General features: G+C 42.6%; 1 protein-coding gene across 1 annotated transcript in view; it reads left to right on the top strand.

Annotated features, from left to right (window-relative positions):
* Window positions 1-21,450, top strand: part of adgb (androglobin) — a 31,754-nt gene extending 10,304 nt beyond the window's left edge. Inside the window, exons 13-35 of the mRNA XM_030110807.1 lie at window positions 1,881-2,034; window positions 3,101-3,212; window positions 3,390-3,453; window positions 3,631-3,723; window positions 5,377-5,476; window positions 5,599-5,737; window positions 7,278-7,392; window positions 7,774-7,941; window positions 8,502-8,640; window positions 8,758-8,892; window positions 10,416-10,509; window positions 11,200-11,331; window positions 11,597-11,750; window positions 11,949-12,136; window positions 12,265-12,431; window positions 13,498-13,658; window positions 14,895-15,006; window positions 17,084-17,217; window positions 18,139-18,294; window positions 18,880-18,958; window positions 19,043-19,145; window positions 20,720-20,903; window positions 21,039-21,450. Of these exons, the coding sequence (XP_029966667.1) occupies window positions 1,881-2,034; window positions 3,101-3,212; window positions 3,390-3,453; window positions 3,631-3,723; window positions 5,377-5,476; window positions 5,599-5,737; window positions 7,278-7,392; window positions 7,774-7,941; window positions 8,502-8,640; window positions 8,758-8,892; window positions 10,416-10,509; window positions 11,200-11,331; window positions 11,597-11,750; window positions 11,949-12,136; window positions 12,265-12,431; window positions 13,498-13,658; window positions 14,895-15,006; window positions 17,084-17,217; window positions 18,139-18,294; window positions 18,880-18,958; window positions 19,043-19,145; window positions 20,720-20,903; window positions 21,039-21,242 (3,087 nt within the window). The 3' untranslated portion in view covers window positions 21,243-21,450. The remainder of the gene's footprint in view (window positions 1-1,880; window positions 2,035-3,100; window positions 3,213-3,389; window positions 3,454-3,630; window positions 3,724-5,376; window positions 5,477-5,598; window positions 5,738-7,277; window positions 7,393-7,773; window positions 7,942-8,501; window positions 8,641-8,757; window positions 8,893-10,415; window positions 10,510-11,199; window positions 11,332-11,596; window positions 11,751-11,948; window positions 12,137-12,264; window positions 12,432-13,497; window positions 13,659-14,894; window positions 15,007-17,083; window positions 17,218-18,138; window positions 18,295-18,879; window positions 18,959-19,042; window positions 19,146-20,719; window positions 20,904-21,038) is intronic.
* The last annotated feature ends 5,286 nt before the right edge of the window (window positions 21,451-26,736 follow it).

Genomic DNA, 26,736 nt, shown 5'->3' with positions numbered 1-26,736 from the left:
CGTCCCCCGGTCTCAAAGTCACTTCTGCTGTCTCCCAGCCAGGCCACCACTGACTGGGGACACATCGGCACTAAAGAGAAAACCAGCTTGAAAATGGAAGCGGCAGGGAGCGGGGTTCAGAGTAACAATATTTAAGAGACACACAGAGACAGGCACAAAGACTGAGAAAGGGAATTAGTGCACACTCCGACTGAAAAGGAAAGGGAACTGGAAAAAAAAAAATGGAAAGAAAGTAGCAGCTGGACAGGGAGAGATAAAAGCAGAGCAAGAAAGAGGAAGATGGGCAAAGCGACTCTCCTGTGTGTGGTGGCAGTGAGCAGGGTGCGTGGGTTTCAAACAGGGAGAGGTCGTGTACTGCGCTGATGAAAAAAGCAGTGCAATTAGATGGTGAGCCATCAGTGTCTGCGTCTCCTGGGGGGCTTCATTATTACACTTCACTCCTAGCATACAGAGAAAAAATAGAGTTAATCTTAATCGCCCTCTTGTGTAACTGTGACCAGTTATAGAGTGCCTGGGTTAGGGCAGTGTGGACATGCTAATTCGATGTGTCGTTTTGTGTGTGTGTGTGTGTGTGTGCTTGTGTGTGTCTCATGTGTGCCACATTTATACTGAGTCCATGTTCCCGCTTTTTCACCAGCACATGGCAGCGTGGTCACGTGCTACAGATCCAGTGAAAAGGGCTCTCGCTGTTTTGACCCCTCCCTCTGGGACGACCGCCGACCCCCCCCCCCCCCCCCGAGTAACAAAATCAGCCTCTGTCCCTTGCTCCCAGGGCAGAAAAAGGTGTTGTCACATGGTGCACATAATACCGTCAACGGCCTCGAAGGCCTGGAATGTGCTTAATCGCAAAATCAGCTCACCACTTTCCAGAAATTTCCAGAAGGCTGTCGATGCAAACACTGTGCAATGTTTCTGTGAGTAGAAGTATAAAGTAGGATTCTCAGCCCCTCTGTGTTCACTTGTGCATGCAGCACCTAGAAATCCCAGGAGCCTTGTGTGTAAAGTCCTTCTGTGTGCGTCCTCCTTCTGTATTACCATAAGAAAACCAGACCAATAAAAAGGTGTGTGTTGAGTAGACAGGATGTACCATGCTCGTCTGAAAGTTTGGCTCAAAGTCGTGTGCTTGCTTGTTAAACACACACACACACACACACTCGTACACAGTGCGGTTTTGCTGCAGGAAAGTGTTTTTGTAGTGGGAGAGGTCAAGTATTCCTCCCAATCACAGGGCCTCTTTTTGTCTGTCTGGGTCTCTGGGTACTTATTCAAATAAGTGGTGACTCACAAAAACTGTCTCTCGCTCACCAACACACACACATACACACACGCTGACTCATTTTTTTTACTTTCAGTTGCTTTGAAGTTACACGACTCCTTTTTTTCGGAAACATTTTTTTCCAGTTAGCTTCTGTTTTCCGCTTCCAGCTACGGCAGCAGCTTTCCTAACCACAGTATCTCCAATCACGCCGAAACAGAAGACCGGATTGTGAAAGATGTGCTAATAACTCATTAGCTATATTTCTTTATTGCGCTGGGTGGATGAGCATGAAATCGGAGCTGTTGAGTAATTCCCCACTAAGAGAAATAGCACGCTAAACAACATAATAACTCCTCATCTGTAACTGACAGTTGAAGTAAATTAGAGCTGGTATTCCCTGGTGGTGTTTTTAGCAGGGGAGGAGCAGCCCTTGTCACATTAAAACTGTGTCTCGGTGCTGCATGAGGATAGCGCGGCACCACAGCTGGCATGGAATCACTAGAGGGTGGAGGCGTATCTCTGACAGTGTTACTCTGTCAGCAACTCACAGTTCATGCCTCTGTAACTCTCTCCCTCTGTCTGTCTCTCTCTCTCTCTCTCTCTCTCTCTCTCATCCCTTTAGGTTATTGCAGAGGACAAGAAGAAGGACAGCGATGACATCTCCAATGGTAAAAGCTGTGTCTTTCTGATGCTGCTCCTAATTCATGCTGAACAAGGTCTGAGCCATCTTATACACAAGACCGATTACCCAAGGCCAGATATTATACTACCAAATTAAGCAGATGCCCGTTATTTTTGTTTAACTGGCAAATCTGACAAATCTCGGGAAGGTCTTGATTATTTGTTGGCTTGAGCAACATCTGTGCAGCGTAGCCCAATTTACATGATGACAGGTATTTTGCATTTCTCGCCCGGTTTTTCTCCAAGCCCCTGTCGCTCGGCCAAGACACTTCACAGAAGATAGGGCTGAAATTATGCCTTGTGACAACCGGCCAATTCCCTGCCTTCTCTCTGCCCTCGTTTAGTTGCTTAGTAACACCTGCAGTTTGTGTTAGCAGACCACCATTGCTCAGCAGCAAAGACACTGGCCCTCGCCACCTCGGGTTTTTGATCAGACGCTCGCTTTAAGTAGAGCTTGGGGGCAGACTGTTTGTGTGTGTGTGTTTGTGTGTGTGCGCGTGTGTGTGTGTGTTTTGGGGTGGAGAGAGCCTCTGTGGGCATGTTCATGACTTTGCGCTGCATGCTACAAAATTGTGGGAGTCAGTGAGTGGGAGTATGGATGTGCATGTGTGCTTACACTATGCCATTATGTGGGAGTTTGGCCAATTCAGCTCACTGTGTTTAAGATAATGATTTGAGGCTAGGATAACTTGGTATGACTCACAAGAGGAAAAAGCAGTTTCTACACCATTTTGAAATGGAACATTTCACAGATAGAACCATATCCATTTTCCTTTCAGTAAGCTATGAAAAGCACCAGTCAACTCAGATGATACTCAAACTGATAACCACAAACACCCTTCTTTAAGATGCTGGAAATTTTCAATAATGATCAATACTAAATAATCCGATCTGTCAGCTTGATAACACCAAATCCAACACAGGGATCTACAATGGATGAAAAGAACATTTTGCCCCAATTATCAAACAAAATGTATCTTTTATTTCTATTTTACCAACAAATTAATTTATCTGCGTATTAGCCTGTTTTTCTGAGATGCAGTTCAAGTGATCTAATAAAATGAAAGTACCAGTACTTTTCTTTGTTTTGTATTTTTGAGTTGATATTTTTTGGAATAAAGGATTTCCTCACTTTGAATGAAACCTCTTCCTTTTTTCCAGATGGGCGCAAAAGTGAAATGAACGACAGTTGTACTGAGGAGTCCTCACATGTTGCCAAACCCATTCTGCAGAAGACGTGGATTGACCTGGACGACTTTGCGAAATGCTTTCAGTAGGACACGTGAACACCCAAACAAGAACGTGTTTCAATATGAACGAGCGTGAAGATGAATATACACTTCAGGAACATCGTATCAGACAAATGATCAGTAACAGCTTTAGTAAAATTACAGAACTGTTGCTAATTGTCGTTTTACTCATTGTAACCGTTCTTTTGTTTTCCTTTTAGGACTCTTTTAGTATTCCATAAACCACAGACGTACCAGCATCACATCAAGAAATTACATTTTAAGGTACTAATTATCACACAGACACACACACAAGTCAGTTATTGCAGGCTCAGTGGCTGCAGACGGTAATCATGAGCCTTGAGCTTATTTTTCCATGCAATTTACTGTATTTGTGCTTTGATTCATATATGCTAACTGTACCAAATGGATTTCGGGTAACTCAGCTGTTTTTGCGTGCAGAGCACCGTGCTGTCTGAAACTACAGAAAGTGTCAGCTCCACTGCATCGCTGTCTGCTCTCACCACTGGATCTCCTGCTGTGGCAAGCCCCGAAGTACTTAAAGACATATGCATGCACACAGAGTTTTTAATGGACAAGTATGTTTTACTGCACTCACCAGCAAAATCCTGTTCATCCAACCGACTAGATAAAACCAAAGTATTGGACCACGTGATGATGACTGACCTCGGGCTCTTCACTCAGAGTCTTTGCCACGGATATATGACACACCTAACACAATTTGGACGGCGCCATGTAATTGAAACTGTAAAACCCGTTTGAAGAAATGTGGCACAAATTACTCTTGATCTCACTTTCAAAATATCAATGAATGTAAGTGGGGAAGCCAACATCTAGTTTCCCTGAATTTCATTTTTGGTCCTTTTCCAGCTTTCCTTTCCCTCCTGGTCATTAAATTTTGTATCATCCTTCACACTCAGATACTGTAGCTTTGGTGTCAGCAGTTCAGTGATACAGGGTGATTACACATGATGCAAGGCTTCACTACAAATCCAGAGGATTTGGAAATTCCTAAACAAAAATACATTTTTCTGAGAATAAAATGTCAGAAATGGAGTCATAACATCAGTGCCTCTTAATTTAAGTTCCTCCTGGTGGCACCATGGATTCAGCGTAAGTGACCGAGGTTCATATATCAGTTGTGGCATCAATCTACTGTAGAAACTAACCAAGTGTACAGTTTTAGAGGCTTGTGGCAATTCTTACAGAAAGGCACACATACACATTCGCTCTCACATTCTAAGTGACATAAACCGAGGTTTTTCAAAATGACTAAAATTTTTCTGTATTCAACAAATTATTGCGACTTTGTGCCAGTTGCTATGACGGTCGGGATAAAGCTCCATTCTGCAAATGAAACACACTGCTGTAACTTCTTCCCAACTCAAATACTCAAAATGTTTGTGTTATTTCAGCATACTCAGCAACAACTCACAGTGAAGCCAGGTTGAGTTGCGTTCACAGCTGATGCAATGTCTTTTGCAGTTGCATGTGGTTTGGGAGTTACAGTTGTCATGTTGAATTTTCCTTAAAAAAAACAAAACAAAAAAAAAACTGGAGTCCCTTTTTTAAAGCTTAACAAAGAAAACTAAGGAAAATCAGTACAATATTTGGTGCCAATCTTGTTACATGCTTTGGAGCGATTACAGGATTTGTTTTGAGCGAAACTCATCTCTCATCTGTGAAGTAAAAAATGTGATATTGTGGACGGAAACGCCACTTTTGGTGCTCTCAGCCTCAGATCATATGTGGGAAGAGCTGTGTTTACACGCCTGCATGCAGAGCGGCCTCGGCTCTGCTTATTATTCCAGACCAGAATGTTTTTTTCACTCCTTCCGTCTTGCGCTGTTTTGTGTTACCTGCTGCCTTTTCTACATGACAGATCCCACTAGCGACATCTCCCCGATCCAGGTGCTACTTCACTTATTCCTTTGACTCGCTTCCTTCTTTGCTGTCTCGTCTCATTTCTCATCTTGCATTCTCTTTTTACCCCCCCTCCACTTCATTTTTTGTTTCCATCTTGTGGATTTCCCTTCTTCTTTTGCTCCAAGTCAGCCTGATATCAGTTTATCTGCCGCTGCACCCCGAGGCTTCCTGCCTCTCACCTCTCTCACTGCTCCTGTCATTGTCTGCCTTCATGCTGATAACTGAGGTCCGTGTCCATGTGTGTTCTTTTTCCTGCGGTAGTGTGTAGAGGTGAGAGGTACTTACTATTTGTGTGTGGATGGCCTGCAACCTTCCCGGATCCTCGTCAGCTTCTCCAGCCTGATCTCTGGTCCACCAGAGGGTATTACACACCTGCATGCAATAAATTATTTATAGTTTAGATAGCCTATACAATATATTTGTAATATATAAGATGTTTTTAATGCGGTTTTTTTTCCCCCCCCCCCTTTACATTTTTCATAGAAAAGAAAATGCCAGCAGCCCCGAGGTCTGCAGTTCTTCACGTTGTGCCGCACTCCTGGACAGATCTGCAGTATAATCTGCCACTTCTCACCATCACGACCACCTCCTCAAAGGCAGCTGTGCTCAGCTTCCCCTCAGGGTAGGACTGCACTGGCTAATACTGAGACACGTGAGGTGTTTCAATCAAAAATAAAAGCATATAGAAACTGCAATAGTATGTCCATAACATGTTATGATCCATATCTATGACATGAACATACTTAGAGAAACACCTTCTGAGGTTTTATTTGATGTTATCCAATCGGAAAAAAGGAACCTTTCTAATCACATTTGAAATTTTCTAATTTCTTACAGGTGCTGTCCAATTAATGATACAAATTTATGATACTTTTATGCAACAACAATATATATCTTTGATGATATTTGACCCATTTTAAGGGATTATTCATCCACATTCACGTTTACCTCTCATGACCTGAAATTACCGTAAGCTGCACCTAATTCCCATCATGAGGACCCGTTCTAAAAATGTGTGCCTTTTTTGCACAGTGCTCTCGGGAGGTTTCGGTGTAGAGAAGGAAATGAAGGAAATGTACAAGTGACACTCTTGTGGTTTTCACAGCCATGCAGAAATCCACTTAAAGCTATGATTAAAGTGAACAGAGGACATCTGACGAGCTCAGAGTGGAAAAACAGCAGAAAGCATCTGTCCCACTCTCTATTGTTGGATGTGACTTGGCCTAGAAGCAGAAGGCCTAGTTTACGGGGTCAGGTGCAGGTATGCAGCTGTAAAATTACCACTGAGCCGTCGTCACACACATGGCGCTCAGCCTAGCATGCTCATGTGCCCTGTAGTCCTCTTTCTCCAAGTCATAGAAGCTGATATGTCCACGCCTTTAGAGAGCATAACTTTCAAAAGATGTTTTGATGTTTCATCTGAATTCTCTCTGCTGATATTGGCGTTTTTTCAAATTACATTTCAGAGCAAATCTATGACTTTTAAACATTTCCTCAGTTTTAGCCATAATTTTCCTGTCATATATTGCCTTTTTCTTGCCCCATCTTCTTTTTTTCTGCTCTTCTTCTTTTTCTAACTCCCATGCATTTTCCTTTTGTGTGGCTGTATTTAGCGATAGCTCAGTTTCAGCTCAGTGCTCATCCATCTAGTGAGGCTGTGATGGTTTAATTATGTAAAGCTAATGGAGCCAAGGATGTGGGGTTCCACTCTCCCGTGCTCGACCAGACCCCATGAACTCAGCTTGACATTTGGCAGAGGAGACATTAATCTACTGCCTTTCTGACTGTTTGACCCACTTGACAGAAATATAGGAGATTTAGGGGGCAGAAAAGAGAATTCTATTCACTGGAGTGTATCTTCTTTTCCATTTGTTATCCCTTTTTTTGGCTTCTACTACTAAAAAGATTAAGGATCGGGGATACGGAGTGGATTGATGCCCCTGTTCTCCACATTTTATGTGCCTAATGTCAAGATGTTTCTCTTCTCACCTCCAAAAACTGTTCCATCTAATATACAACTTTATCTTCCAACTGAGCTGAGCCTATTGCAGAAAGAAGTATAAAGAAGTAAAAAGCTGTTTGAGAGTAATCGATACTGTGCGACAAACATGCATTAAATGCTTGTTTTCAGGATACTGATGTCACTTTTCGGTCCTGAATAGGCGGCATGTGATGCGCGTTCCCATCAACGCTGCTCAAGGCTACAGTGTCCACCTGTGCAGCAAGACACCCTTCATCTTTGGAGAGGAAGACGTCGTCATGCCACACCTCGCAAAGGTGAACGAAGAAATCAGCTGTCAGCTGCTTATTGTTACAGCTGTTTACTGTGATCTCTGTAAAAATATTGTCATGCACAGACAGGTGTTGAAATAGACACACAGCAAGGAATGACTTTGAAAGTCACATAGTGTAATTTAAATGAGTTTTACCTTTTTACCTTTATGTCAAGAAATTTAGTAGCTATGTCCTTCTTATTTTGTGGTATACAATGACAGCTATCACTTTCAATTTGATACAGTTTGTGTATCCTTGTACATTTCCTGTCAACAGTGTTGATGTGGTTTTCCCGTGGAAGCGTATCAAAACATGTTACTGTTCCATTTACTGTGTGACAATACAGAGAGATCTCCTCTCTGCTCCCCTTTCTTCTTTTAACAGGAAAGTGTTCGCTTCAAAGAGCAAGCCTCATCTATCTTTGGCGCTCTGTCCAGACTAGTAGCATCGTTTGGTGATGAACAGAACCAGCCTGCACTCAGAGAGACCTTGAACGAGGCTCACCGGCCCCAAAACATCAGCGCCACTCTGGAAAAATGGGAGCACAAGAAGGTAGCCTGGTTGCAGCAGTACTCAGTCACAGTGCACATACAGTGGACTTTTTCCAGCTTAATGTTCAAGGAATAGTGCGTAATTAAAGCAAATTATTTAGTTCTGAGTACTGTATATACGTACTGTATACCTCAGAGGAAATGTTATTTAGCAGCCATGTTTTCCTGCTCTGGAAAAGCAGTGTAGCTCAAGTCAAAGAGTTGTAGAGTTTCACAGCAGCTACTACATCAATTCTGAACTCGTGATTAGTGGACATGTTTGATAGTTCACCTGTTGCAGTTGTAAATGACTTTGGCCTCTTTGTATTTTTTAAAAAGTGAAAATGTTGTTTCCATCTTACAAAGATGTAAATGGTTTGATTGTTGGAATTTGGCTATAATAAGTCTTTTAAACCGTATTACAGTTGATCGAATAGTAACCCATGCTTCATGGTTGCTCCAGACTTGTTCTACTTTCAAGCACCATAAATGCTTCATAATGCTAACGTGAGCTATTTTTAACATACTGCATGTTGGCAGTGATGAGCACACATATATGTCGCTATGTGTTTTGTATTTTAGGTGTTTAACTCAGCAGTTTACCACATGATCTGTAAGGCTGTGGGCCGGAAGCTGACAGCAGAGGAGCAGCTCGCTGTTCAGGCACTCAATGCTGATCCGTCACTTTTGGCCACCGACATCAATGAAGACCTTGCCACATGTAGGTGGAACTTGTTTTTACCACCGTTTTATAAAACGATTCTATCAAAAGATGTTTTTAAAAACATGAAATCCTCACCCTGAATTCGCTTGTTTTTGTTGTTTCTCCACTGTCAAGTGGATGCAGATTCAAAACCCCCAGAAATCTGGAGCGAGAAGCCTCCTACAGACAGAGAGGTCAAAGCAGTCACCACTCTGCAGGCTGGACTGAAAGGCCACTTGGTGCGAAAGGTCCTCAATGCCTCAAAACCTGGTAAACATGTCCAAGTGCACGCAGAAGAAAACACATTTATCCAAATAACATTGTTAGTGATGAGCACTCGCTATGATTTGTTTCACTTATAAATGATTATTTTCCAAAAACACCCGACACACATGAAGGACCTCCTGCTTCTTGAATCCGCTGTTAGATTTAGCCTGATGGCTCGCATTGGGCCTCTGAGCAGAGGCACAAATATGTATTGATGAGGCTGCCACTCTTAATAACACAGCCTGACAGATGAAGGGTGCCTACAGAGGGTAGACACACACAAAGGAGAGGCGCACATGCATACATGCATACACCATCCCTGCACCGACAACCAAACTGGTCAGCACTGACATAAAGAAGAAAAAAAAAAAAGATGGAGAGATTGTCTCTGGTAAGAAACATTAAATAAACAGCAGTGGAAGAATGGACAATCTTAGTAATGCAGATTTGCAGAAAACACCCTACTGATGAAATGTGATTTATCTTGATTACTTTTGCTTTAAAATTACTGAATTGTCATTTGAAAACATCCACAATACCAATATTATTATGAAACACATCTGCTAAAGAAGTAGCTTCATTTTGTGACATTATCATGAGCATACAGACACACACAGGCTGAACAGCTTGGCCTCTATGAAAGTGGCCTGTTGTGTTTATGTCCATGGAAACTTTATTCATTGAATTGTCAAAAGCACAAAGTGCCGCTTTGAAAACAGGCACTTATAATAATGAGCAAACAACATCATTCTTGTTCAGAAATGCAGACTAAAGAAATGTTAAAAAAACACACACACAAAAAACACTTATTGAACAATAAATAACTGTTTTTATATGGACAAATTCCTCTGTACACTTGTTTATTATGTGCAGCGTGGGAAACAGTTCGGTATTTAAACCACAACTCTGTAATTCTCCCATTTGGTTGTTAGCTTTGCATGCTTAATGCTCTCTATTCACTCTGTCCTATTCACTTTTTCAGTTTTCCTGTGTGCTCTTTTTGGTTATGAAGATAACAGGTCTTCATCTCTTAAAAGCCCATCTAGACACATTATAATGGTCGATTTAGAGAGATGGGAATTTGGATGAAAAAAAAAAAAAAGCAAAGGCCATGGAGAAACATGGGGAGATTGAAGACACCTTTGGCCTCGTGGAAGATTTGGAGAATAAAAGGCGACCATTTAGCTTCCTCTGTAATGTGCCAGTGTGTAAAACACACACGCACACACCTGCACATGTGCACACGCGCACCAAACACTATATTCTTTCTCAGCGGTCTTTTCTGGCTGTGTGGCTACCTGCCCGGTGACATGTGTGAAAGTTAATGTCAAGGTGATAATAATCTCCCGTCACCTCTCTCCCCTTGAATGACGCAATGCTGCATTTTGCAGCGTCTCTTCCTTTCTCTGAACTGGGCCAGCTACAATAATTTTTTCATGTTTGACAGCAACATGGATTGCCTTTCATTTTTAATGGTTTGCCACTTCTGTGTGTGTGCGTGTGTGTGTGTGTATGTGTGTGCTCAGGAACGAAGGAGAACCTTTCTGCAGCCGAGCTTCTCTCAGACCTGTGGCTGAAGATGGAATCAGACGCAGACAGCCTCGCTGCCTTCCTGCTGCGGTATATTAAAGATAACATTTCTGATGTGTGTTGTGACTCAAAGCCAAAAAAAGCACATTATTTTTCAATTTATCATATTAGCATCAAAAATTAATATCTGATCGCGGCCCTGTGCCAGTGCCATGTATATTGTATGGCGTGCGTTTAGCCTCCCTGTTGCACTGCATGCCCAGAATCTGCTCCCTTCCCTGGTTGTGGCAGCCTGTGGGGGCCATGCAGGGAGCATTTTCCACATTGTGTTCCATCTTTTCCCAGTGGTACCATCTGCTGTTTATACTCTCCCCGTTCCAATCGGCTTGCAGCGTCTGCCGTATGACCTGCTGCCTGAGGAAGTGTGTGTGTGTGTGTGTGTGTGTGTGTGTGTGTGTGTGTGTGTGTTTGTGCATGAGGGCTGCAAGCTCGGTCAATGCGTGTGTGGAGGGTGAATGGGGGAAGGTTTCTTCGGCACTGTGAACCTTTGAGCATGTGTTTTTCTTAACTGACAGAAATATTCACTCCAGTGACACATCGTACCGAGAAGCTCTGCTGCTCCCAGCTCAGGCTTTTCATCTGATTGTTTTGCTGGATTTCACAAATCATCATACACATTTGTGTGATTTTTTTTTTCTTTCTTAAAATAGATTTCCACAGTATACATGGTTTTATCTATGGTTTGTCTTTCTGAGTTACCCTTTTTTTTCTCTCGCTCAGGTATATCATTGACAATTCGGAGGGGAAAGCAGAGCTCTACCCTTGTCAGCAGGACCAATCGACCAGAATCACCTTTACTGAATACTCCGTCTCGCTTCCAGACGCAGGCAGCAGCTGGATATTGGTGTTTAGGTTTGAAAACACTACAACTTAAATGTCAAGTTCAAACCTCACCTTTAAGAAGTGGTTGACTCAGGGTGTAACTCACTGATGGCTCCTTCCTATTTTTTTGCAAAATCATGAATGTTCATGTCGAACTTGTGTTGCATGAAACATGCCTTTGCTCCAACCACACATGTTGAAAAGAATAGAAAAACACTACATTGTCTCAGACCTTTGATTTAGATATTTTGTTGTTTACCTAATTCACACCTATGTGTGTGTGTGTTTTGTGCAGAGAGGTGTTTGTGGCTCCTGAGGAGAGGAAGGTGGTACCAAAGGTCTCCTCCCCAATCAGAAACTGTCTTTTACACGTCCTGAACAACGACACAGGGGAGGAGATTGACACGGTCCTTAATAAAGTCACACCACATGTTTATAAGCCAAATAAGGTTTGTACTTTACAGATATTGACGTGTAGTATAATTATCTATTTTTCTATTTGCTAAATTAACTTGTGAGTTTCCCATTTTCAAGTCAAACGCCCTAATTCCAAGAGGGCTTTTACACGGATGGGTTTTGCACATTTGCACCGATAGAACGGTCTCTTTAATTCACTGATTAAATTTTATCTCTGTTTCTTATCCCAGCTTGGTTATACTTTTGTAGCAGAGCTTTTCACACCTGAATGTTTCCCTGCTGGTGCCAAATGGAAGATGTGCTTGATTGGCTGCAAGGAACCGCTTTTAAAACCCACACATGAGACTCCGCTCAACACGTTCTCAGCCAAGCAATTCCAGGATTACTATATTCCAAATGACAAAGATCTCATATGTCGGTGAGAGAATTATATCCAACATAGTTATTACATTTTGAGAAAAGATATAATCTGCACTGGTCCACTGCTGTATTTCAACTATTCCATCATTTAAATGTAAGATAATGGCACCAGGAACTGTTTTCCAGGTACTGTGTGCAGGTGACAGCTGACATCCTTGCAACAATTCAGTTCCAAACATCGAAGCCAGATGTATTAGTGCGCCTGTCCGTTTTGGACCAGGAGATGGAAGTGGCCAGCAAAACTGGAAAGCACCATGTGATGATTCCTGTCTTCTTCTTCTTGGCAAACAAAGGTGAGAAATCAGTCCATCCTGAATATTGAAGCGTTAGTAGTAACTGTGCGACTCTGTGTTGTTATTATACACACAGTTTTGGCTTCTTTTCCTTTATTCAGTAGTTTGTTAAAAACTTTACGTACAGTAAATCATCGTCAATATTAATGTGACACAACACACCTCAAACTTTTTTAAAAAGTGCCGCAATCAGATGTTAAGGTCATGAGCACATTTTTTGATGTCCTGCTCTTGTAAAGGCAGCAGAACTGTTGGAGTCTTTCTGACTCATCCTTTTGGCAGTTTCGCCTTGGAGGATTTTAAACTGGCTGGCCATCTCCTGACAGATTGATCGAGTCAACTTAACTTTCAGCTAGACTCAAAAATAATACGTTCTTTAGTAACATGCTACTGTGTGCACTGTATGACGTCTTGGCAATTACTGTTATCAATAATGCCATTACTATTGGAGATATTTTTGTGCATTGTAAATATCTGTTGTCTATTATCCTATAACATCAAGAAAAACCAGTGTTAAAACCAGTCTCAAAGACTGTCTGTTTGGCTGCTCCCTTTAGCAGAGGTTGCCACAGACTTGTACTGGATGCAGCATGTGGCCAGACTCCGAACACCAACCTGTCATGATTTATAGAAATAACTGAGATGGACCAAAGCAGCATGTATGCACCACTATTTCATCTTCAACTAACAGATCTAACTTCAGCCAAATGACTGGAATTATCCTTTCACAATAATTCAACATTGTAGTCTTCAGACAGCTAAATGGGGACAGACAATTATTAGAAGAACTCAAGTTGATAGTTAGTTTTCATTTTCAATAATTTGTAACTCTGTCTTTTTAAAAAATCGCTTAGAAGTGTAATTTTCAAGATTTGCATAAAGCTGCTTTCATTTGTAAGTCTCACATGGGTTTTCATACAGCCTATTGGCCCATTTCTAGCTGTTCTATTTACTACGTTTTCTCCTCACCTGGCTTCTGTATTTTTAGGAATAGACTGTATAAAAGACAATTTTCACTCTTCTGATACAATTAATTTGAAGAGCTGAAAACGGACTCTTGTTACAGAATCCAGTGGCACAGATAAAGAAAAGCAGAAGGGGTCCCCCACCCATGTGACTCCTCAGCAGAGTGAGGGAAAGGGCAGCGCATTCAGAAACTCGGACTCGTCGTCTGAACGGCGCCAGCCTCCCACGGAGACGACGGTATCACTGACAACTGTCTGCGTGGTTTCTGCCGTAGCTCAAACACTTAAGTGAGCTCGCTTGCATGCGCGTCTCACTTTCCCTCTCCGTCTTTCTCACCCACTTGCTCGCTGCCTGTTCATATCAATTTTTTTTCTCCTGCCAGATAACGCCTTGCTTGTAAGCGTACGTGCACGTGCGCGCACAAGTAAATCTGCACTCACCCACACACACGCACGCACATGCACAATCTTCACAGACAAATTTTGACAAAAAGAGGAGAGCAGCTAAAAACTGAAGGGGTGGTTTTGTTGTTGCTGTCTGTCACTACTTGTCAAGGAGCAGCGATTAGTGTGTAATTTATTACTTACTGTAATGTCTGAAGCCCACCTATCTAACAGACCTATTGTCCTTGTCTGATGATTATCAATTCGTGTGTTACACTCTCTGTGTACTGTCACACACACTGATACACATACACCACAAATCTGTCCAAATAGGACGATCAAGAGTGTTTGATTTTGTTTTTTCTAAGGTGACTGATTGTATTAGCAGTGATGCATCATAAAAGCTAAATGATTTCCCTGTAATCTGGTTGTGAATAGGTCGATTTAAATTGGCAGCTTGCAGCAGTGAGTGAACTAACTGTTTTCAAAACTTGTTTGACACCTACCGAGAAGATTTTGTTTCGTATTCATTTTGATACTAAATGCTTTAGAGTGATCCCACAGATCAGCTGCCATCCAGAATAAGAAAAGTTCAAGGAAAATGGTCAGCGATGGAATGATGAGTGAGCTCTCCTGTGGTAAATTTGATAAAGTTTGAACACACATGTTAACACATTGAAATGAAACACTGCTGTCACTGTGGCTTTGATTTAGTCCCAACAAGATGTAAAAAAACACAACGTCACAATCCCTTTCTGTAAAGTGCATTTACTGGACCTTATTTATTTTTTAACGGTGATGAGTCTTACCTTGGAATTTTTGTCTAAATTTCATCTTTTCTTTTCAGCATGAGGGATGTGGGAGGCATCGCCCGTGATATAATCTTGGATAACAAGCCCTCTGCCTCCTCTCTGCCTTTGTGCTTAACATGTTCTGCTGTCATAGAAAGCGGAGAACTGCAAAATCGCTAAATATGTTGTTATTCCTCTCGGTCTTTATATATCTCCCTTTATTGCCTCTGGTGTTGGATTCTGCATCTTCTCTTGCCAGTCCTGTTGTGTCTCCGCTGTGACGTGGGTGTTTCACGTTCACTTTGCTCATGTGTGTTTCGCAGGTTCACAGGTATGTTGTGCAGGCTGAGGTTCTTCACAAGAGCTGGAACCTGGATGAATCTCAGCTCGCTTTTGCCAACGCGCTCAAGGACCTGGAGAAGGATGAGCTGAGAGGTACGAACTTGAGACATTGACAAATGCCACATCAGTCAGCCGTTCCCAGATGCACAGGGGGATACTAGCATCCTTCCATCTATCAATCCATGCTTTACCGCTTTATCCAACCTCAGGGTTGTAAAGCACCGGAGCTGACAGTGGGTGAAGGCAGGGTCCGTTCTGAAGAGTCAAAGGACAAACACAGAGACAGACACACACATGTGAACCCATGAGTGATTTTAGAGCCACCAGTTCACTTTGAATGCATGTTTAATTGACTGTAGGAGGAAACTGGAACGCCCAGAGAAAATACAAACATGCAAACTGCACACAGAATACTGGAACCTCGGACGCTCTTGCAGTGAGGAGAGAGTGCCAAATATGCAATCAAACCATTTATTTTTGATCTGATCACACTGTGTTTGAGCTTTGTGTTTTCAATGGGTGTTTAGATTTGCCCTGCATGTTTGTTTTGTTTTTTTTGCAGGCTCTTTTTCGGTGTGTTCAGTGTGAAACGTGGCTGACACTCAGCAGGCTGCGTCAGGGGGCCAAGTCGGACGCAGTTTATTCTCTGCCGTCGCTTCCGCCCGCCAGAGGCCTGTAATCACAAGCATAATGAAAGCCAAATGAATACAGCTGCTTTTGCAGATCACAGACTGTGATGTCTTGTGCCCAACAGTCATTGGCTGAGGCGATAATCTTGTTCCCTGCCTCCAGCTCTTCTTTCCTGCCTTTAATCAGTGTGTACAAAGTGCTTTTGGTCATTGGCCAAATCAATTGAAATATCAGAGCTTTGAAAATCATGTAAGTTTCTTGAGTTTTTTGTTTTGTTTTGTAAGGGTTTATTGATTGCAGCATGGGTGGCTGATGTGAAAGTGGTGCGACAAGACTGCAGTTTTCATGTTTGCCTGAAGAGAGTCGGCAATCATTGAATTCTCATTCTCTTTTTTGTGATTACTGTTATTTATCTATTCAATTTGCAAGGTGGCGAAATACATAGATTATGAACACTAATGATTTTTTTTTTCTCCCAACACACTGTGTGTGTGTGTGTGTGCGATCATTTGCCTTATGTTTGCCCATACAAGTACCTATATGCCAGTGTTCAAACAAACCCCCTGTGTTTTCCCAATAAGCTTGTGGAACTGGGTCAATGGGATGTCAAATGAAGTTGGCTCTTGCCCCCGTGGTGCCCTGGGAAATATCTCAGCAGGAAAGTGAATTAATTTCACCCAGTTTAACTCTGTCTCAGTGGTGAGGCTGCAGCCTTGATCATGCTCCCTACATGCTACATAGATACTCACGCACTACATGCCATGCCAAGCTTTGAAGCCTCTTTAACAAGCTGTTTAACAAGCTGCAGTCAAAATACTCCAGTGCGCATGTTTAATGCATGCACATTTTCACATCTCTGCCTTAAGTCCCGGCGAACACTGCTGAGGCATTCCAGTTAGTGAGCCAACACATTTGGTTTCCTCGTCAATCTCTGATATTTCGTCTATCATGAAAAGAACATTCAGGTATATAAAGGTTTTCTATTCCTCCTTTTTCTGGTGTCTTCATGTAAAAAAAAACAGTTTTTCAATACATCTCTTCCTGAAATTCCAGCAACAGTCACTGCAATTTAATTCCAGGTTAAGCGCTGGCTTCCTATATGAATTGAGATAAGAGTAACTCATTGAGCATGCACCAAAGCTCCCCCGGCAGAATGGCAAGGTGTCAGCTAAATGATGGATTATTATGCCGCTATATCCGAAAAGTGAGACTCGGTTAATGCCTCATCTGAATTGTGGATTGTGTTCAGTCAAGCTTCGCAGTGCAACAGTGCCATCTAGCACAGATGTCACCGCACAGCACATGTGATGGGTTCTCAATGTTCCACCCACTTCAGAGGAGCTGTGCAGGTGTTCAGTGGAATCTTAATAGAGGCGCACCAGCTGGAAAAATGTTCCAAAATCAATTTGTACAATCAAACTGAAACATTTTAACACTTAACTCCCTGTTAGGAAGTGCATTGATGGCAGTCACACTTTGAAAACACGACAGATTAGATTGTGTTTATTTGATTTTCTCTTTTCATATGTTGTTTTTAAAGATGAAGAGTTGAAGAAGTCACCTCCCGGTAAAACTCAGAGCCATTCTGGGTTCAGAGACGATTCCTCTGACGCAATAAACAAAGGCAGCAGGAAGAAGAGGCCTGCTGCTGGGTCCAAATCTGGCTCCACACAGGTAATTGCAATCGCAGACAAAACAACAACACAGCGCACCACTCTTCACTGCAAATTAGAGCTAACATAATAAAAATACCATTTTTCAGGTCAGTAACTGAACATACTGTATTTTTATTGACCAGCATTTGTCACCGTACTGCGAGGCACATCTGTTAAATTACATTTCTAAATAAAAACTGAGTGACTTTTGTTACAGTTTGATTTTTTAATTGTTTCAGTTACATTTTTAGGCGACACAAGTTTGAATAGCAAAAAGCTAATTGCTGAAAGCTGTGCTTTCTGACCTTTAATCTGTATTTTATATCTAACTTTGCCAAAAAATTGAAAGAGTACTCTGTTTTGTGTTGAGTCCACTCGTAACTCCTCTTCACACAGGCCCATATAAATCACATGCACTGATTTTTATTGACCGGAGTCATGGCATCTTGGTTATTATAATTTAATTTGTTCAGGCTGGTCAGCTCTCGCTCACTGAAGGGAGGCTTTCATAAACCAGCTGACCTGCACTCACACCACACTGGAAACGTTGCAGAGACTCACACACTAATTGAGAAGTTGATGTTTCATATTTTTTTGGTTTAGTGACGAGAACTAGCTTACTTAGACAGATAAGATCTCAGATTGGTGTAATAAGTTCCTGTTTTTGTCAGTGTTTTGTCTGTATTTTATAACCCTGTCTCCTTTCAAGTTTGTTTTTCAGTATTCTTACATTTAGCAGTACAATGCAACTTCTGTGCAGCTTAGACACCAGCTGGCTTGTTTTTATCAGACTGTCTGGGTTCCTGAATGGAAAAGTCATTCCCATAATATATTGTCATCCAGTGGCCTTTAGCTCAGATGTTTCTAAGTGTAAGCCTGTGTGTGTGTGTGTGTGTGTGTGTGTGTGTGTGTGTGTGTGTGTGCGTGTGCGTGTGCGCAGAGTTTTGACCTGACAAAGCCCAACTGGACGCTGCGTGTTGTCATTGATAAGAGCGAAGAAAAGAGCATGGAGGTGAAGGTGGACACAGAAAGAGAGGACCAGATTAAAGCCATGAAGAAGGCTTGGGAGCTGGCCGAACCAGGACGCTCTGCCAAGGTAAACCAGAAGAACTTTAATTTGATTTTTTTATATGTATGTTTTTGGTCTTCTGGAAAGGAATAAAAGCTATGCTTTAAAATAGTTGGTCTCAAATCATGGATCTTGTGGATTGTCTGCATATTTTCAGTGGGTTGTTAGCCTTTGCCTGGGCAAAAATGTTCAGGAAAAAAAAAAATCAATGCAATGTTGTTTATTCCTACTCCTTAGCTATGACACTAGGTTTAATGAGTGAGTTTATATACTGTACGTATGGTAATTGCATGGCGAAGCACATTCTCAAACACACGATATGAGGTATGGATTTTATAATATTGACGACTAAAATGTGTTTTCTGTTGAAGTAGATCCACATTCTGAAATTACATTTCAGTGGAGAGCAATTTCATTTCAAATATGCTCACAAAAACACAATAAAGTCTGTTAAAAAAAAGGTGAAGTATCTGAAGTAAAAATAAATGAGCAGAACATCTACAACATCATACCTCCACTCTTTTAGAAAATACCGTCCTATGTATTTATCTTTGTAAAAACGCATCTACACTCCAACACACTCTTCAGATAGTGTTTGTTTTTGTTTTTTAGGCTTCAGAGTTTCGTCTAAAGTTTCTCAACCAGCACAGAAAAAACGACGACGCTCCCACGGAGGAAAGCAAAGAGCCTGGTATGGACACCGTGATCATTTGATTCAAACTTGGCTTATTTTTTCAGACACAGTGTGAGAATGAGACCTTCTTTTCCCCCCCAGATACTCCCAGATCTGGTGTGGATGGTTCTTCCTGTCCATCCAGTCAGACGCTGAATGAAACCCCCTGCTTCTGTCCCAACACGGACTTCAGTCAATACACCAGGTTCTCCACTGATCTCCTCTAATGTGATGCTTGACGCTGAACCTCTCTCTGTTTGGTTCCTGTTTTCTGTTTGCCTGCTGGCGCTCTGATCTTAGAGCACAGTGAGATGTCTCAACAGACTCCAGCTTAGCCAACAGACTGCATCATATTGTGGTCAGAAGGCAGGTGTGGAAAATATGAAATGGGAAATAGCGACAGCGTTCTTCTGCCTGTTTCAGTATTTCTGTTTTCCTACCTTTGTGTGCCCGGATAAATAAAAGCTGCGGCAGCGAAGCATCGTCTTCTGTACGTCGTGTGTTCAGACATGCCAGAATGTGTGTTTGCTCTGAGCAGCAGATTGGTAGCTACAGTGTATGCAGCACCGTACTACTTATTAGACTCATGACCTTCACAGTATACGGTAGGTTTATGCTGCATGCATGTATTTGAAAACGCAGTATGTTTTTCCCCAGAGGATAGTGGGCCATGCAACATATACACATAGACTTCAATCTATTCTACATAATGAATTCTTTCAGTATTTGCTCATCAATAGTTATGCAAATGTGATTACGCTCCAGCATCCTTTATTTTGAGAACTGTAGCTTTTGCCTGGGTGTGAAATATGTGTCAACATTTTTATGTAACAGTTTTGAATTTCCTCTTTGAGTCCCTCCTCGTGCCTCCTCTTGTTCTCTCCCTCCGTCGCTCCCCTCTGTCCATCCCTCTCCAGGATAAATGAGGTGATATTTGGGTCTGTTAATTAGAGAGCTATTTCCGGGCCTCAATGTGCTGGTTACTCGGATGAGATGTTCCCTCTCCCTTCACCTCTTCAGCCTCTCCTGCTGTGGGTGCGTGCGTGCGTGCGTGCGGCCCTGTGTGCACGTCCACATGTGTTTGTGTCCATCTACTAATGGCGGCTGACACTGTGACCTGCAATCAGAGCAGGGAAGGGAGAGATCCCGTTGGGCAGTGAATGTTGGGGGCCTGAATAGTCTGCAGTATGTTTCTTGTCTCACATTATTGCACGGAGCAGATGCACGCACGCACGCACACACAAATGCCAACTTTATAGCTTCTGCACGCAGCATTACGTGCAGTGGAAGAGGTTGAACAGGGGCAGTGTTCATTAACCAAACGAACTCCCTCATCACCTCCGCTGGCCTCCCTTTCCATCAAGGTCAGCTCACATTAAAAATAGAAAATTACTTTTACTTTTTAAATCTGTCTTCAATTCTCTCACTGTGTGTTTTGTTCGTTCCCAGTACAAATACAAGTTGACTGTCTTGATGGTTCACTTCTCTTGTTTAAAGAAAACTACATCATCGTCTTCGGGTTAAAACTGTTTTATTTTTTTTAACTAAATCAACATCCACAGTTGTATTATCTCACAAAACGGCCTGTGAATTTCTTCAGAATATAGAATAGAAAAGCAAACCAAGACAGTGTTGGACTATCCCTGGTTTAAATGTTCCTCCTGTGTGAGTTTTCTTAGCACAAAGCATTTTAGATTAATTGACGACCCTGCAACACACACACCTACTGCATCTATATAGCCTACATCCAACTGTCTCTTGGATTTTTTGCATTTGCAGACGCCAGAAGGATTCTCCCGAGCTGATGGACACTCAGAGAGAAGAGGCGCAGCAGAGGGAACGTCGAGAAAAGATCCAAGCCTTCCGTTTGGTCCGCGACAATCTGCTGGAACAACATAAACAGCTGCTGTCGCTCAAGGAAGACCTGATGAACCGTCAGCTGCAGATGTATGAAAACATGCAGGTCAGTCTCACACTGGTGCAAATATTTCAACCTACTTATTGAAAAACACTTTCAGAAGTGAAAAGGAGGCAGCCTTCACTTCGAGAGAGACATCCTGTCAGAACTTCTTTCCCTCTGCTTGTGTCATGTCTCCAGGCAGACTTGTGGCAGCGCTCTGAGAAGTTATCTGATGCCTGCAACAAACTTTGTAGCCATCAGGAGGGCGCAATAAAAATGGAGCCAGAGGAAGAACTAACTCTGGAGGTGGCCCAGCCGACAGTTCTGGAGAAAAACACTCCGACTTCTGCTGCCACTCAGCAGCCCAACAAAGGTGCCAAAAAAACTGGCAAGAAGAAGTGACATTTGCATCGAGTCTCAGCAGACAAGACACACAACTCTCCAAAAGTCTGTCTGAACTCTGAAATGTTCATAAACGTTTGTTCCAATTTAAAATGTTTCACTTTGCATTTGCATTATCAAACGGTTTTATTAAATGTTCAGACTGCATCCCTCACCGTGTTTGGGAATACTGTTACATTTCTGCTTTTTGTCTTGCATCTAAAGTGAGTAAATCTCTCAGTTTAGTGTTTCAAATCTACAGCTTGCCTTACGTTGTGTTGGCACAGATGCAGTAACCACAGAAGATGCATCTTTTGTCCAATAATTAAAGTCTACAGTTTGATTGTTTACAGTTTTCCTTTTCTGTTTTTCAAGAAAAAAATGAAAGCGTGAGTGAAAATATTCCATATCTTTCCGAACAGACCAGCCCAAACTGGCTGTTTGCGCACACCGCTTCATTTATTCCACAGAAAATGTCAAACCAGCCCTCTTCTAATGTATGGCTGTGACTTTTTGATGCCTGATTATATTCTGCTAATCTTTTGTTTTCTCGAAGGTCACTGTATTGACTGCAACCCTGGAGGCATGTTAGATCCAGCCAGCCTCCCACCAGCTGAGTGCCACCGATTGATTGTCTGATTGATATATTCTTGCTCAGGGAACGCGGCGACTTGCAAATACTAAATCCCTAAAGTAGAAGTGAAAACATTTAAAAATGTTTTTTTTTTCCTGATGTGTTTTATGTATTTAATTATTTAAGTTATAGAGATATTAAACAGTGAACTTTAGTTTGAGTGCATCTCTATCTTCACCGGCCTCAAGTTGTTTCATGAAAAGGAGGAGGCTGCCATCTAGTGGCTGTGGACGTTAATGAATCGTCATTTCTCTGCTGCCCTGCAGGATGATGATTTTACAAGGCTGACAATGAGTAGCTCAGTTTTTGTGCCTCTGCAAGAAGAAAATGATCACGATGCTGTGCAAGTGTTGTGTTGTGGTGTTCATGTGCAGATAGAGGGTGATGTGTATCCTCTCACATGATAAATATTCTGCCTTGTCTTTTTTTTCTTTCAATGTACCTAAATTAGGTAGTCACAGCTTCAGACACAGCGCACACGAGCAAGCTTCTGTATCTCCTGTACATGTGTGACTGCATGCGGAGAGAGTCCTCGGCGTCTTTAAGTGTGCATTGCTCCGTATTTTCTCTGCGCACAGAAGGAGTGCATGACTGTGTTGTGTGCCTCTGCTCAGTCTGTCAGGCCTCATCTCGCCAGCCACTGTTTCTGCCCGCGTAGCTGCATGACAGAGCTAATCCTGAAAGCCTTGTTCCTGGCACAGAACATCCCCCCTCGTCTCCGCTCTGTTCCCTCCTGCCCAATTCGCTCCCCCGTCTCTGAAGCATTAGCCGATATTTGATGTTTTCAGTGCACCTAATGCCGCCCCTCGCCTCCCCCCTCTGGCTGGGTGTGACTGCGTTGTGTTGCTTTGTTGGTGGAGAGGAAGAGATCACCCCGCGCCCTAATTGGCACCGACGTGTGTGTATTAACAGAGAGGCTGTTGGTTAATTGGCAGCTGTTGGCTGATGGTTTGATGCAAATGTGTTGTGAGTGACAGAAGAACTCTGGAGTAACCTTGAAAACAAGGAGACAGCTGATTACGGTGTGTGTGTGTGTGTGTGTGTGTGTGTGGGATTGCCCGGATGACTTCCCACAAGTAATAAAAAAATATTTGATTCCTAAATGGACCCACAAAGAGGGATGATGAAATTAACTGAAACTCGATCCACATTCCTCGAGTGGCATGGAGACCGAGGCCGGCTCCTGGCTTCGGTTTTCATTCTGAAGGTAATAATTCAAGGATGCCTTAATCAGGTTCTCCGCCGCTGCTTTTCTGAATGACAAAAAGGGTGTTGGGACTCACTGGGATTTCGCTGTCGTGTTGGTTAAATACCCCACAGCTTTGACCTGCTTTATAAACACATTTTATAGGATTTTATGAAATAGAAACGTGCGTTCGACCATGCAGGTGGAGAAGAGAAACAAAGGACGGAGAGGGTGGAGATAAATGTCAGGGTCGGCTGTGTGACAGGGGGATGGCAGGAGGAGTAAAAGTGAAGGTTTACAAGGCAGGAGTGAGACGTGCTGTGATGAATGGTTTGGAGACAGAAACACTTTCTGGAATAGGGGAGGCTGAGCTGGAGGTTTGATCCAGATGGTCAGAATCTAAAACAAACTGGAGAAGCAGGAAAAAAAAGATGTTTGATAGGAAGGAATGGCTGAAAGCTGACATGGAGACGGTTCATCAGAGGAAGGAGGAGATGGAGGAAGAGGAAAACCAAGTCATTGTTTCGGAAAAGAGAAAGTGTTCAGGGCAATAGGTAAACAAGTTTTAGCCAGGTGTGACGCTAGACTGGAAACACAAACTACAGAACACAACTATGAGTATAAAGGAATGTAGCTTCTGTCTATGCTTCGTCATTGCGTAAAACCAAAATAGAATGCACTCTGTGCCTTCAACAAAAAACATTACCTTCAAACTCATGAAAGGCCATTAAGCCACTTTTTAGTGCTCTTTTTTTTTTAACTTATGCTAACTATGTTTTTATTTATCAAGCCAGGATTTTAAAAAGCTTTTCAGCTATATCGCCTGCAGTATCCTTAAAGACTTCAACTGCACAGTTTGCTACTTTTGGCTTTCTGGTAACCCTCCTCTTCTGTGCACATGTTTCCTATACATAAATAATCCCACAGTGACTTTCTGCTGACAAGCAGGGTGCAGCGGGTCCGATGGCTGATCGACTCAGCACGCCGCAGCATTGCCCTGTTGTTGTTGTTGCTCTTTTCTTTCTGAGACTGAATGTCTCCAGAGGTCCATCCTCACAGCCTGTAACTAATAAAAGACAGAAGAGCGTGGTTTTGGAAAGAGAGGCCGGGCGCTGCCACGGCTAAGACTCGGCTTAGACCAGAAGGAGCGAAAGGCCAAGCCTTTATGTTGACAGAACGATGGCGGTGAAGAGGAGAGGTGAGGGCTCACAAGGCTTTACTGCAGTAATCTAAGATCCCTGTAGTTCCCTCTAATGTACACACACAAACACACATTCAGGAGCTAGGGGGATCGCTGGAGGGAGGACGGGGAAGCGAGGAGTGCAGATATATAAATGCTGACCTGGTCACAGCCTCTTACTCCACTGTTCTCCTGCCTCACCTTGCTGCAGCTTTGGTTTCTCTCTCTCTCTCTCTCCCTCCCTCTCTCTCTCTCTCTCTCTCTCTCTCTCCATCCAGCGCCTCACAGCTCACTGGAGTCCAGGAGAGATGTGAAAATCAAAGGATGTGTCTGTAGGCGCTCACCCAAATAAATAAATAAATAAATAAATAAAAGCAACACCTCCGATTTGTAGGTGTAGAGGAAATGAAGAGCTAAACAGAAAGTCAACATCGCCGAAGAAAAACAGCACCTGTCACAATCAGAACACAGGAGTCCTGCAGATAGAAATTCTGTTAGAATATTTACTGTAGCTTTCACAGATTATCTTAGAATTGTGTGCAATAACCTTATTGATTTATCAGGTCAAAGGTTTCAGAGATGAATACATTCATATCTCAGGATCAAATCCAGTCAATGTTCAAACGAGGCTGCTGAAGGCAGAGTCTGATGTTCATTTTAATTTCATTCATACAGCGTCAATAAGGTGAGGCACCTTTACAGAGAAAAACCGAGGTGATGATGGAAAGGAAAAAACTCTAGGGAATAAACTCTTTACAGGTGATTTTCTGCTCTTCTGTTTGGGGTCAGGGGGTCAGAATGAGAGGAAAGGACAGAGACAGTGAGCAACATGAAAAACAAACAAATTGACATAAGAAAGTCAGAAGAAGAAAGTGCTGCTTGTGCTTCACTGCTGTGTACATACAGCTGTGGCAGCACTATTCACCAGTCAGTGACTCTGAGGTGGAACGAAGGTAAGTGGGTCAAAATCTGGCCCGTGGACCAAAACCAGCCCGCCAAAGCGGTTCTGTTTAATGGCACTGCAAGTTGTAGAAATAACTGCATTAACACAACAGACACCTAGAAGTGAACAACAGATGGCAGCAATGTCCATTTTAATGCAGCAGTCAAAGTAAGCTACCATATTGCTAGCGAAAATAGCATTAGCATGACAGACACACTACTTACATAAAAAAAAAATTAAAAAAAAAAATTAAAGAAGTGGAGTTTACTCAGTGCAGTGAGTGAGTGAGTTGCAGAAGTTTTACTTTAATGCCTTCTGTGATGTTTTTTATTCAGCTACATTTGCTGACAGTTACACAAACCTCTTCTGGTTGTCGTGTGTTTTCAAAAGCGCTCGTGTCAATAGCTGTTATAGGAAAGTCCGTCTGACTGTCAGTGTGCAGCTGAGCTAACTTCCTGCTGCATCACAATCTGTCCAAAGTGTTTATTTCAAAATATCTGCGGCTAAACTGCCTTCAGCTGTGATTCTTTGTGTGCACAGATCAACTCATTTATTGCACTTGTGCACAGTGAGAAGGCACATTTTTGTTTATTGCAGCCTACTGCATCTTTAGGTGTCATAGTTTGAAGTATAAGACAAAACACTTCCTTAGGCAGCATTGCAGCAACTGCTTGGATTTCTACCTAACTGCTCGGTGTTGGAGATGATCGCATTAATTCAGCAAACACAGACTCAGCTTACACAGCAAAACTGGGAGGTGTCAGGTTGCCAATAAAACAGGAGTTTAAGTTTCATTCAACTTTATTGGATTGTGTAATAGCCTTTGCAAATCACGGGGGAGAGTCGTGCAGCTTATTTTTCCATGGGAGGACACACAGTGAGGGGAATCCTTGATAAGGCAGCTCACCATCACACTGCATGAAATGTAACATCCTTTCCTTTTGGTTCCTGTGACTTAGACTTTTCTGCATCCTGTTGTTTCACTGTCCATTTCTTATTCATGTTGACATTCGAGGTGTTGATTTCTTCCTGACAGACTTTCACGTTTATTCTATAGATGAAGGAGACACTAAATGCACGGCCTGGTATCGTTCCATTGACGCAGCCACCTGATGATGAAGTGCCGATTTGATAAAGTGTGAATTGATTCAAGCTGAAACCAACAGAGGGTGGCTGTACAGGAGTCACTGATAACTCCCCTTGTGCCGAGCATTGATTTAGACTCTTTTCAGATAACAGGGTCGAGGACCTTTCGCCGTCATGAGCACTCATACGGACTGTCGATGCTTCATTATCGCCATATTCATACTCATTAGTGTGAGAGAGAAGGTACATGTGTGTGAACTGTGTGTTTCCAGGTCTCTGTCCAGCCTAGTTCAAGTAAAATGTAGACGGTGTTCTGTTGATTGTGTTGGAGCAGAGCTGGGACCGACTGCAATGGCGTCCTCTACTCTCTGAGTGACCCTGAACTGAGGGCAAAGTGCCGCTCACCTCTCGCATCGCTTCAATTTCGACACGATTGCTTCACATAAACGTAATCTTGTGGCTGTGCCAACACACTGCCTCTTTCTA

This window comes from Salarias fasciatus, chromosome 15 (assembly GCF_902148845.1).
Source record: "Salarias fasciatus chromosome 15, fSalaFa1.1, whole genome shotgun sequence".
NCBI lineage: Eukaryota > Metazoa > Chordata > Actinopteri > Blenniiformes > Blenniidae > Salarias > Salarias fasciatus.
Note: the sequence above shows the minus strand (reverse complement) of the source record. Positions and strands in the feature narration are given on the sequence as shown.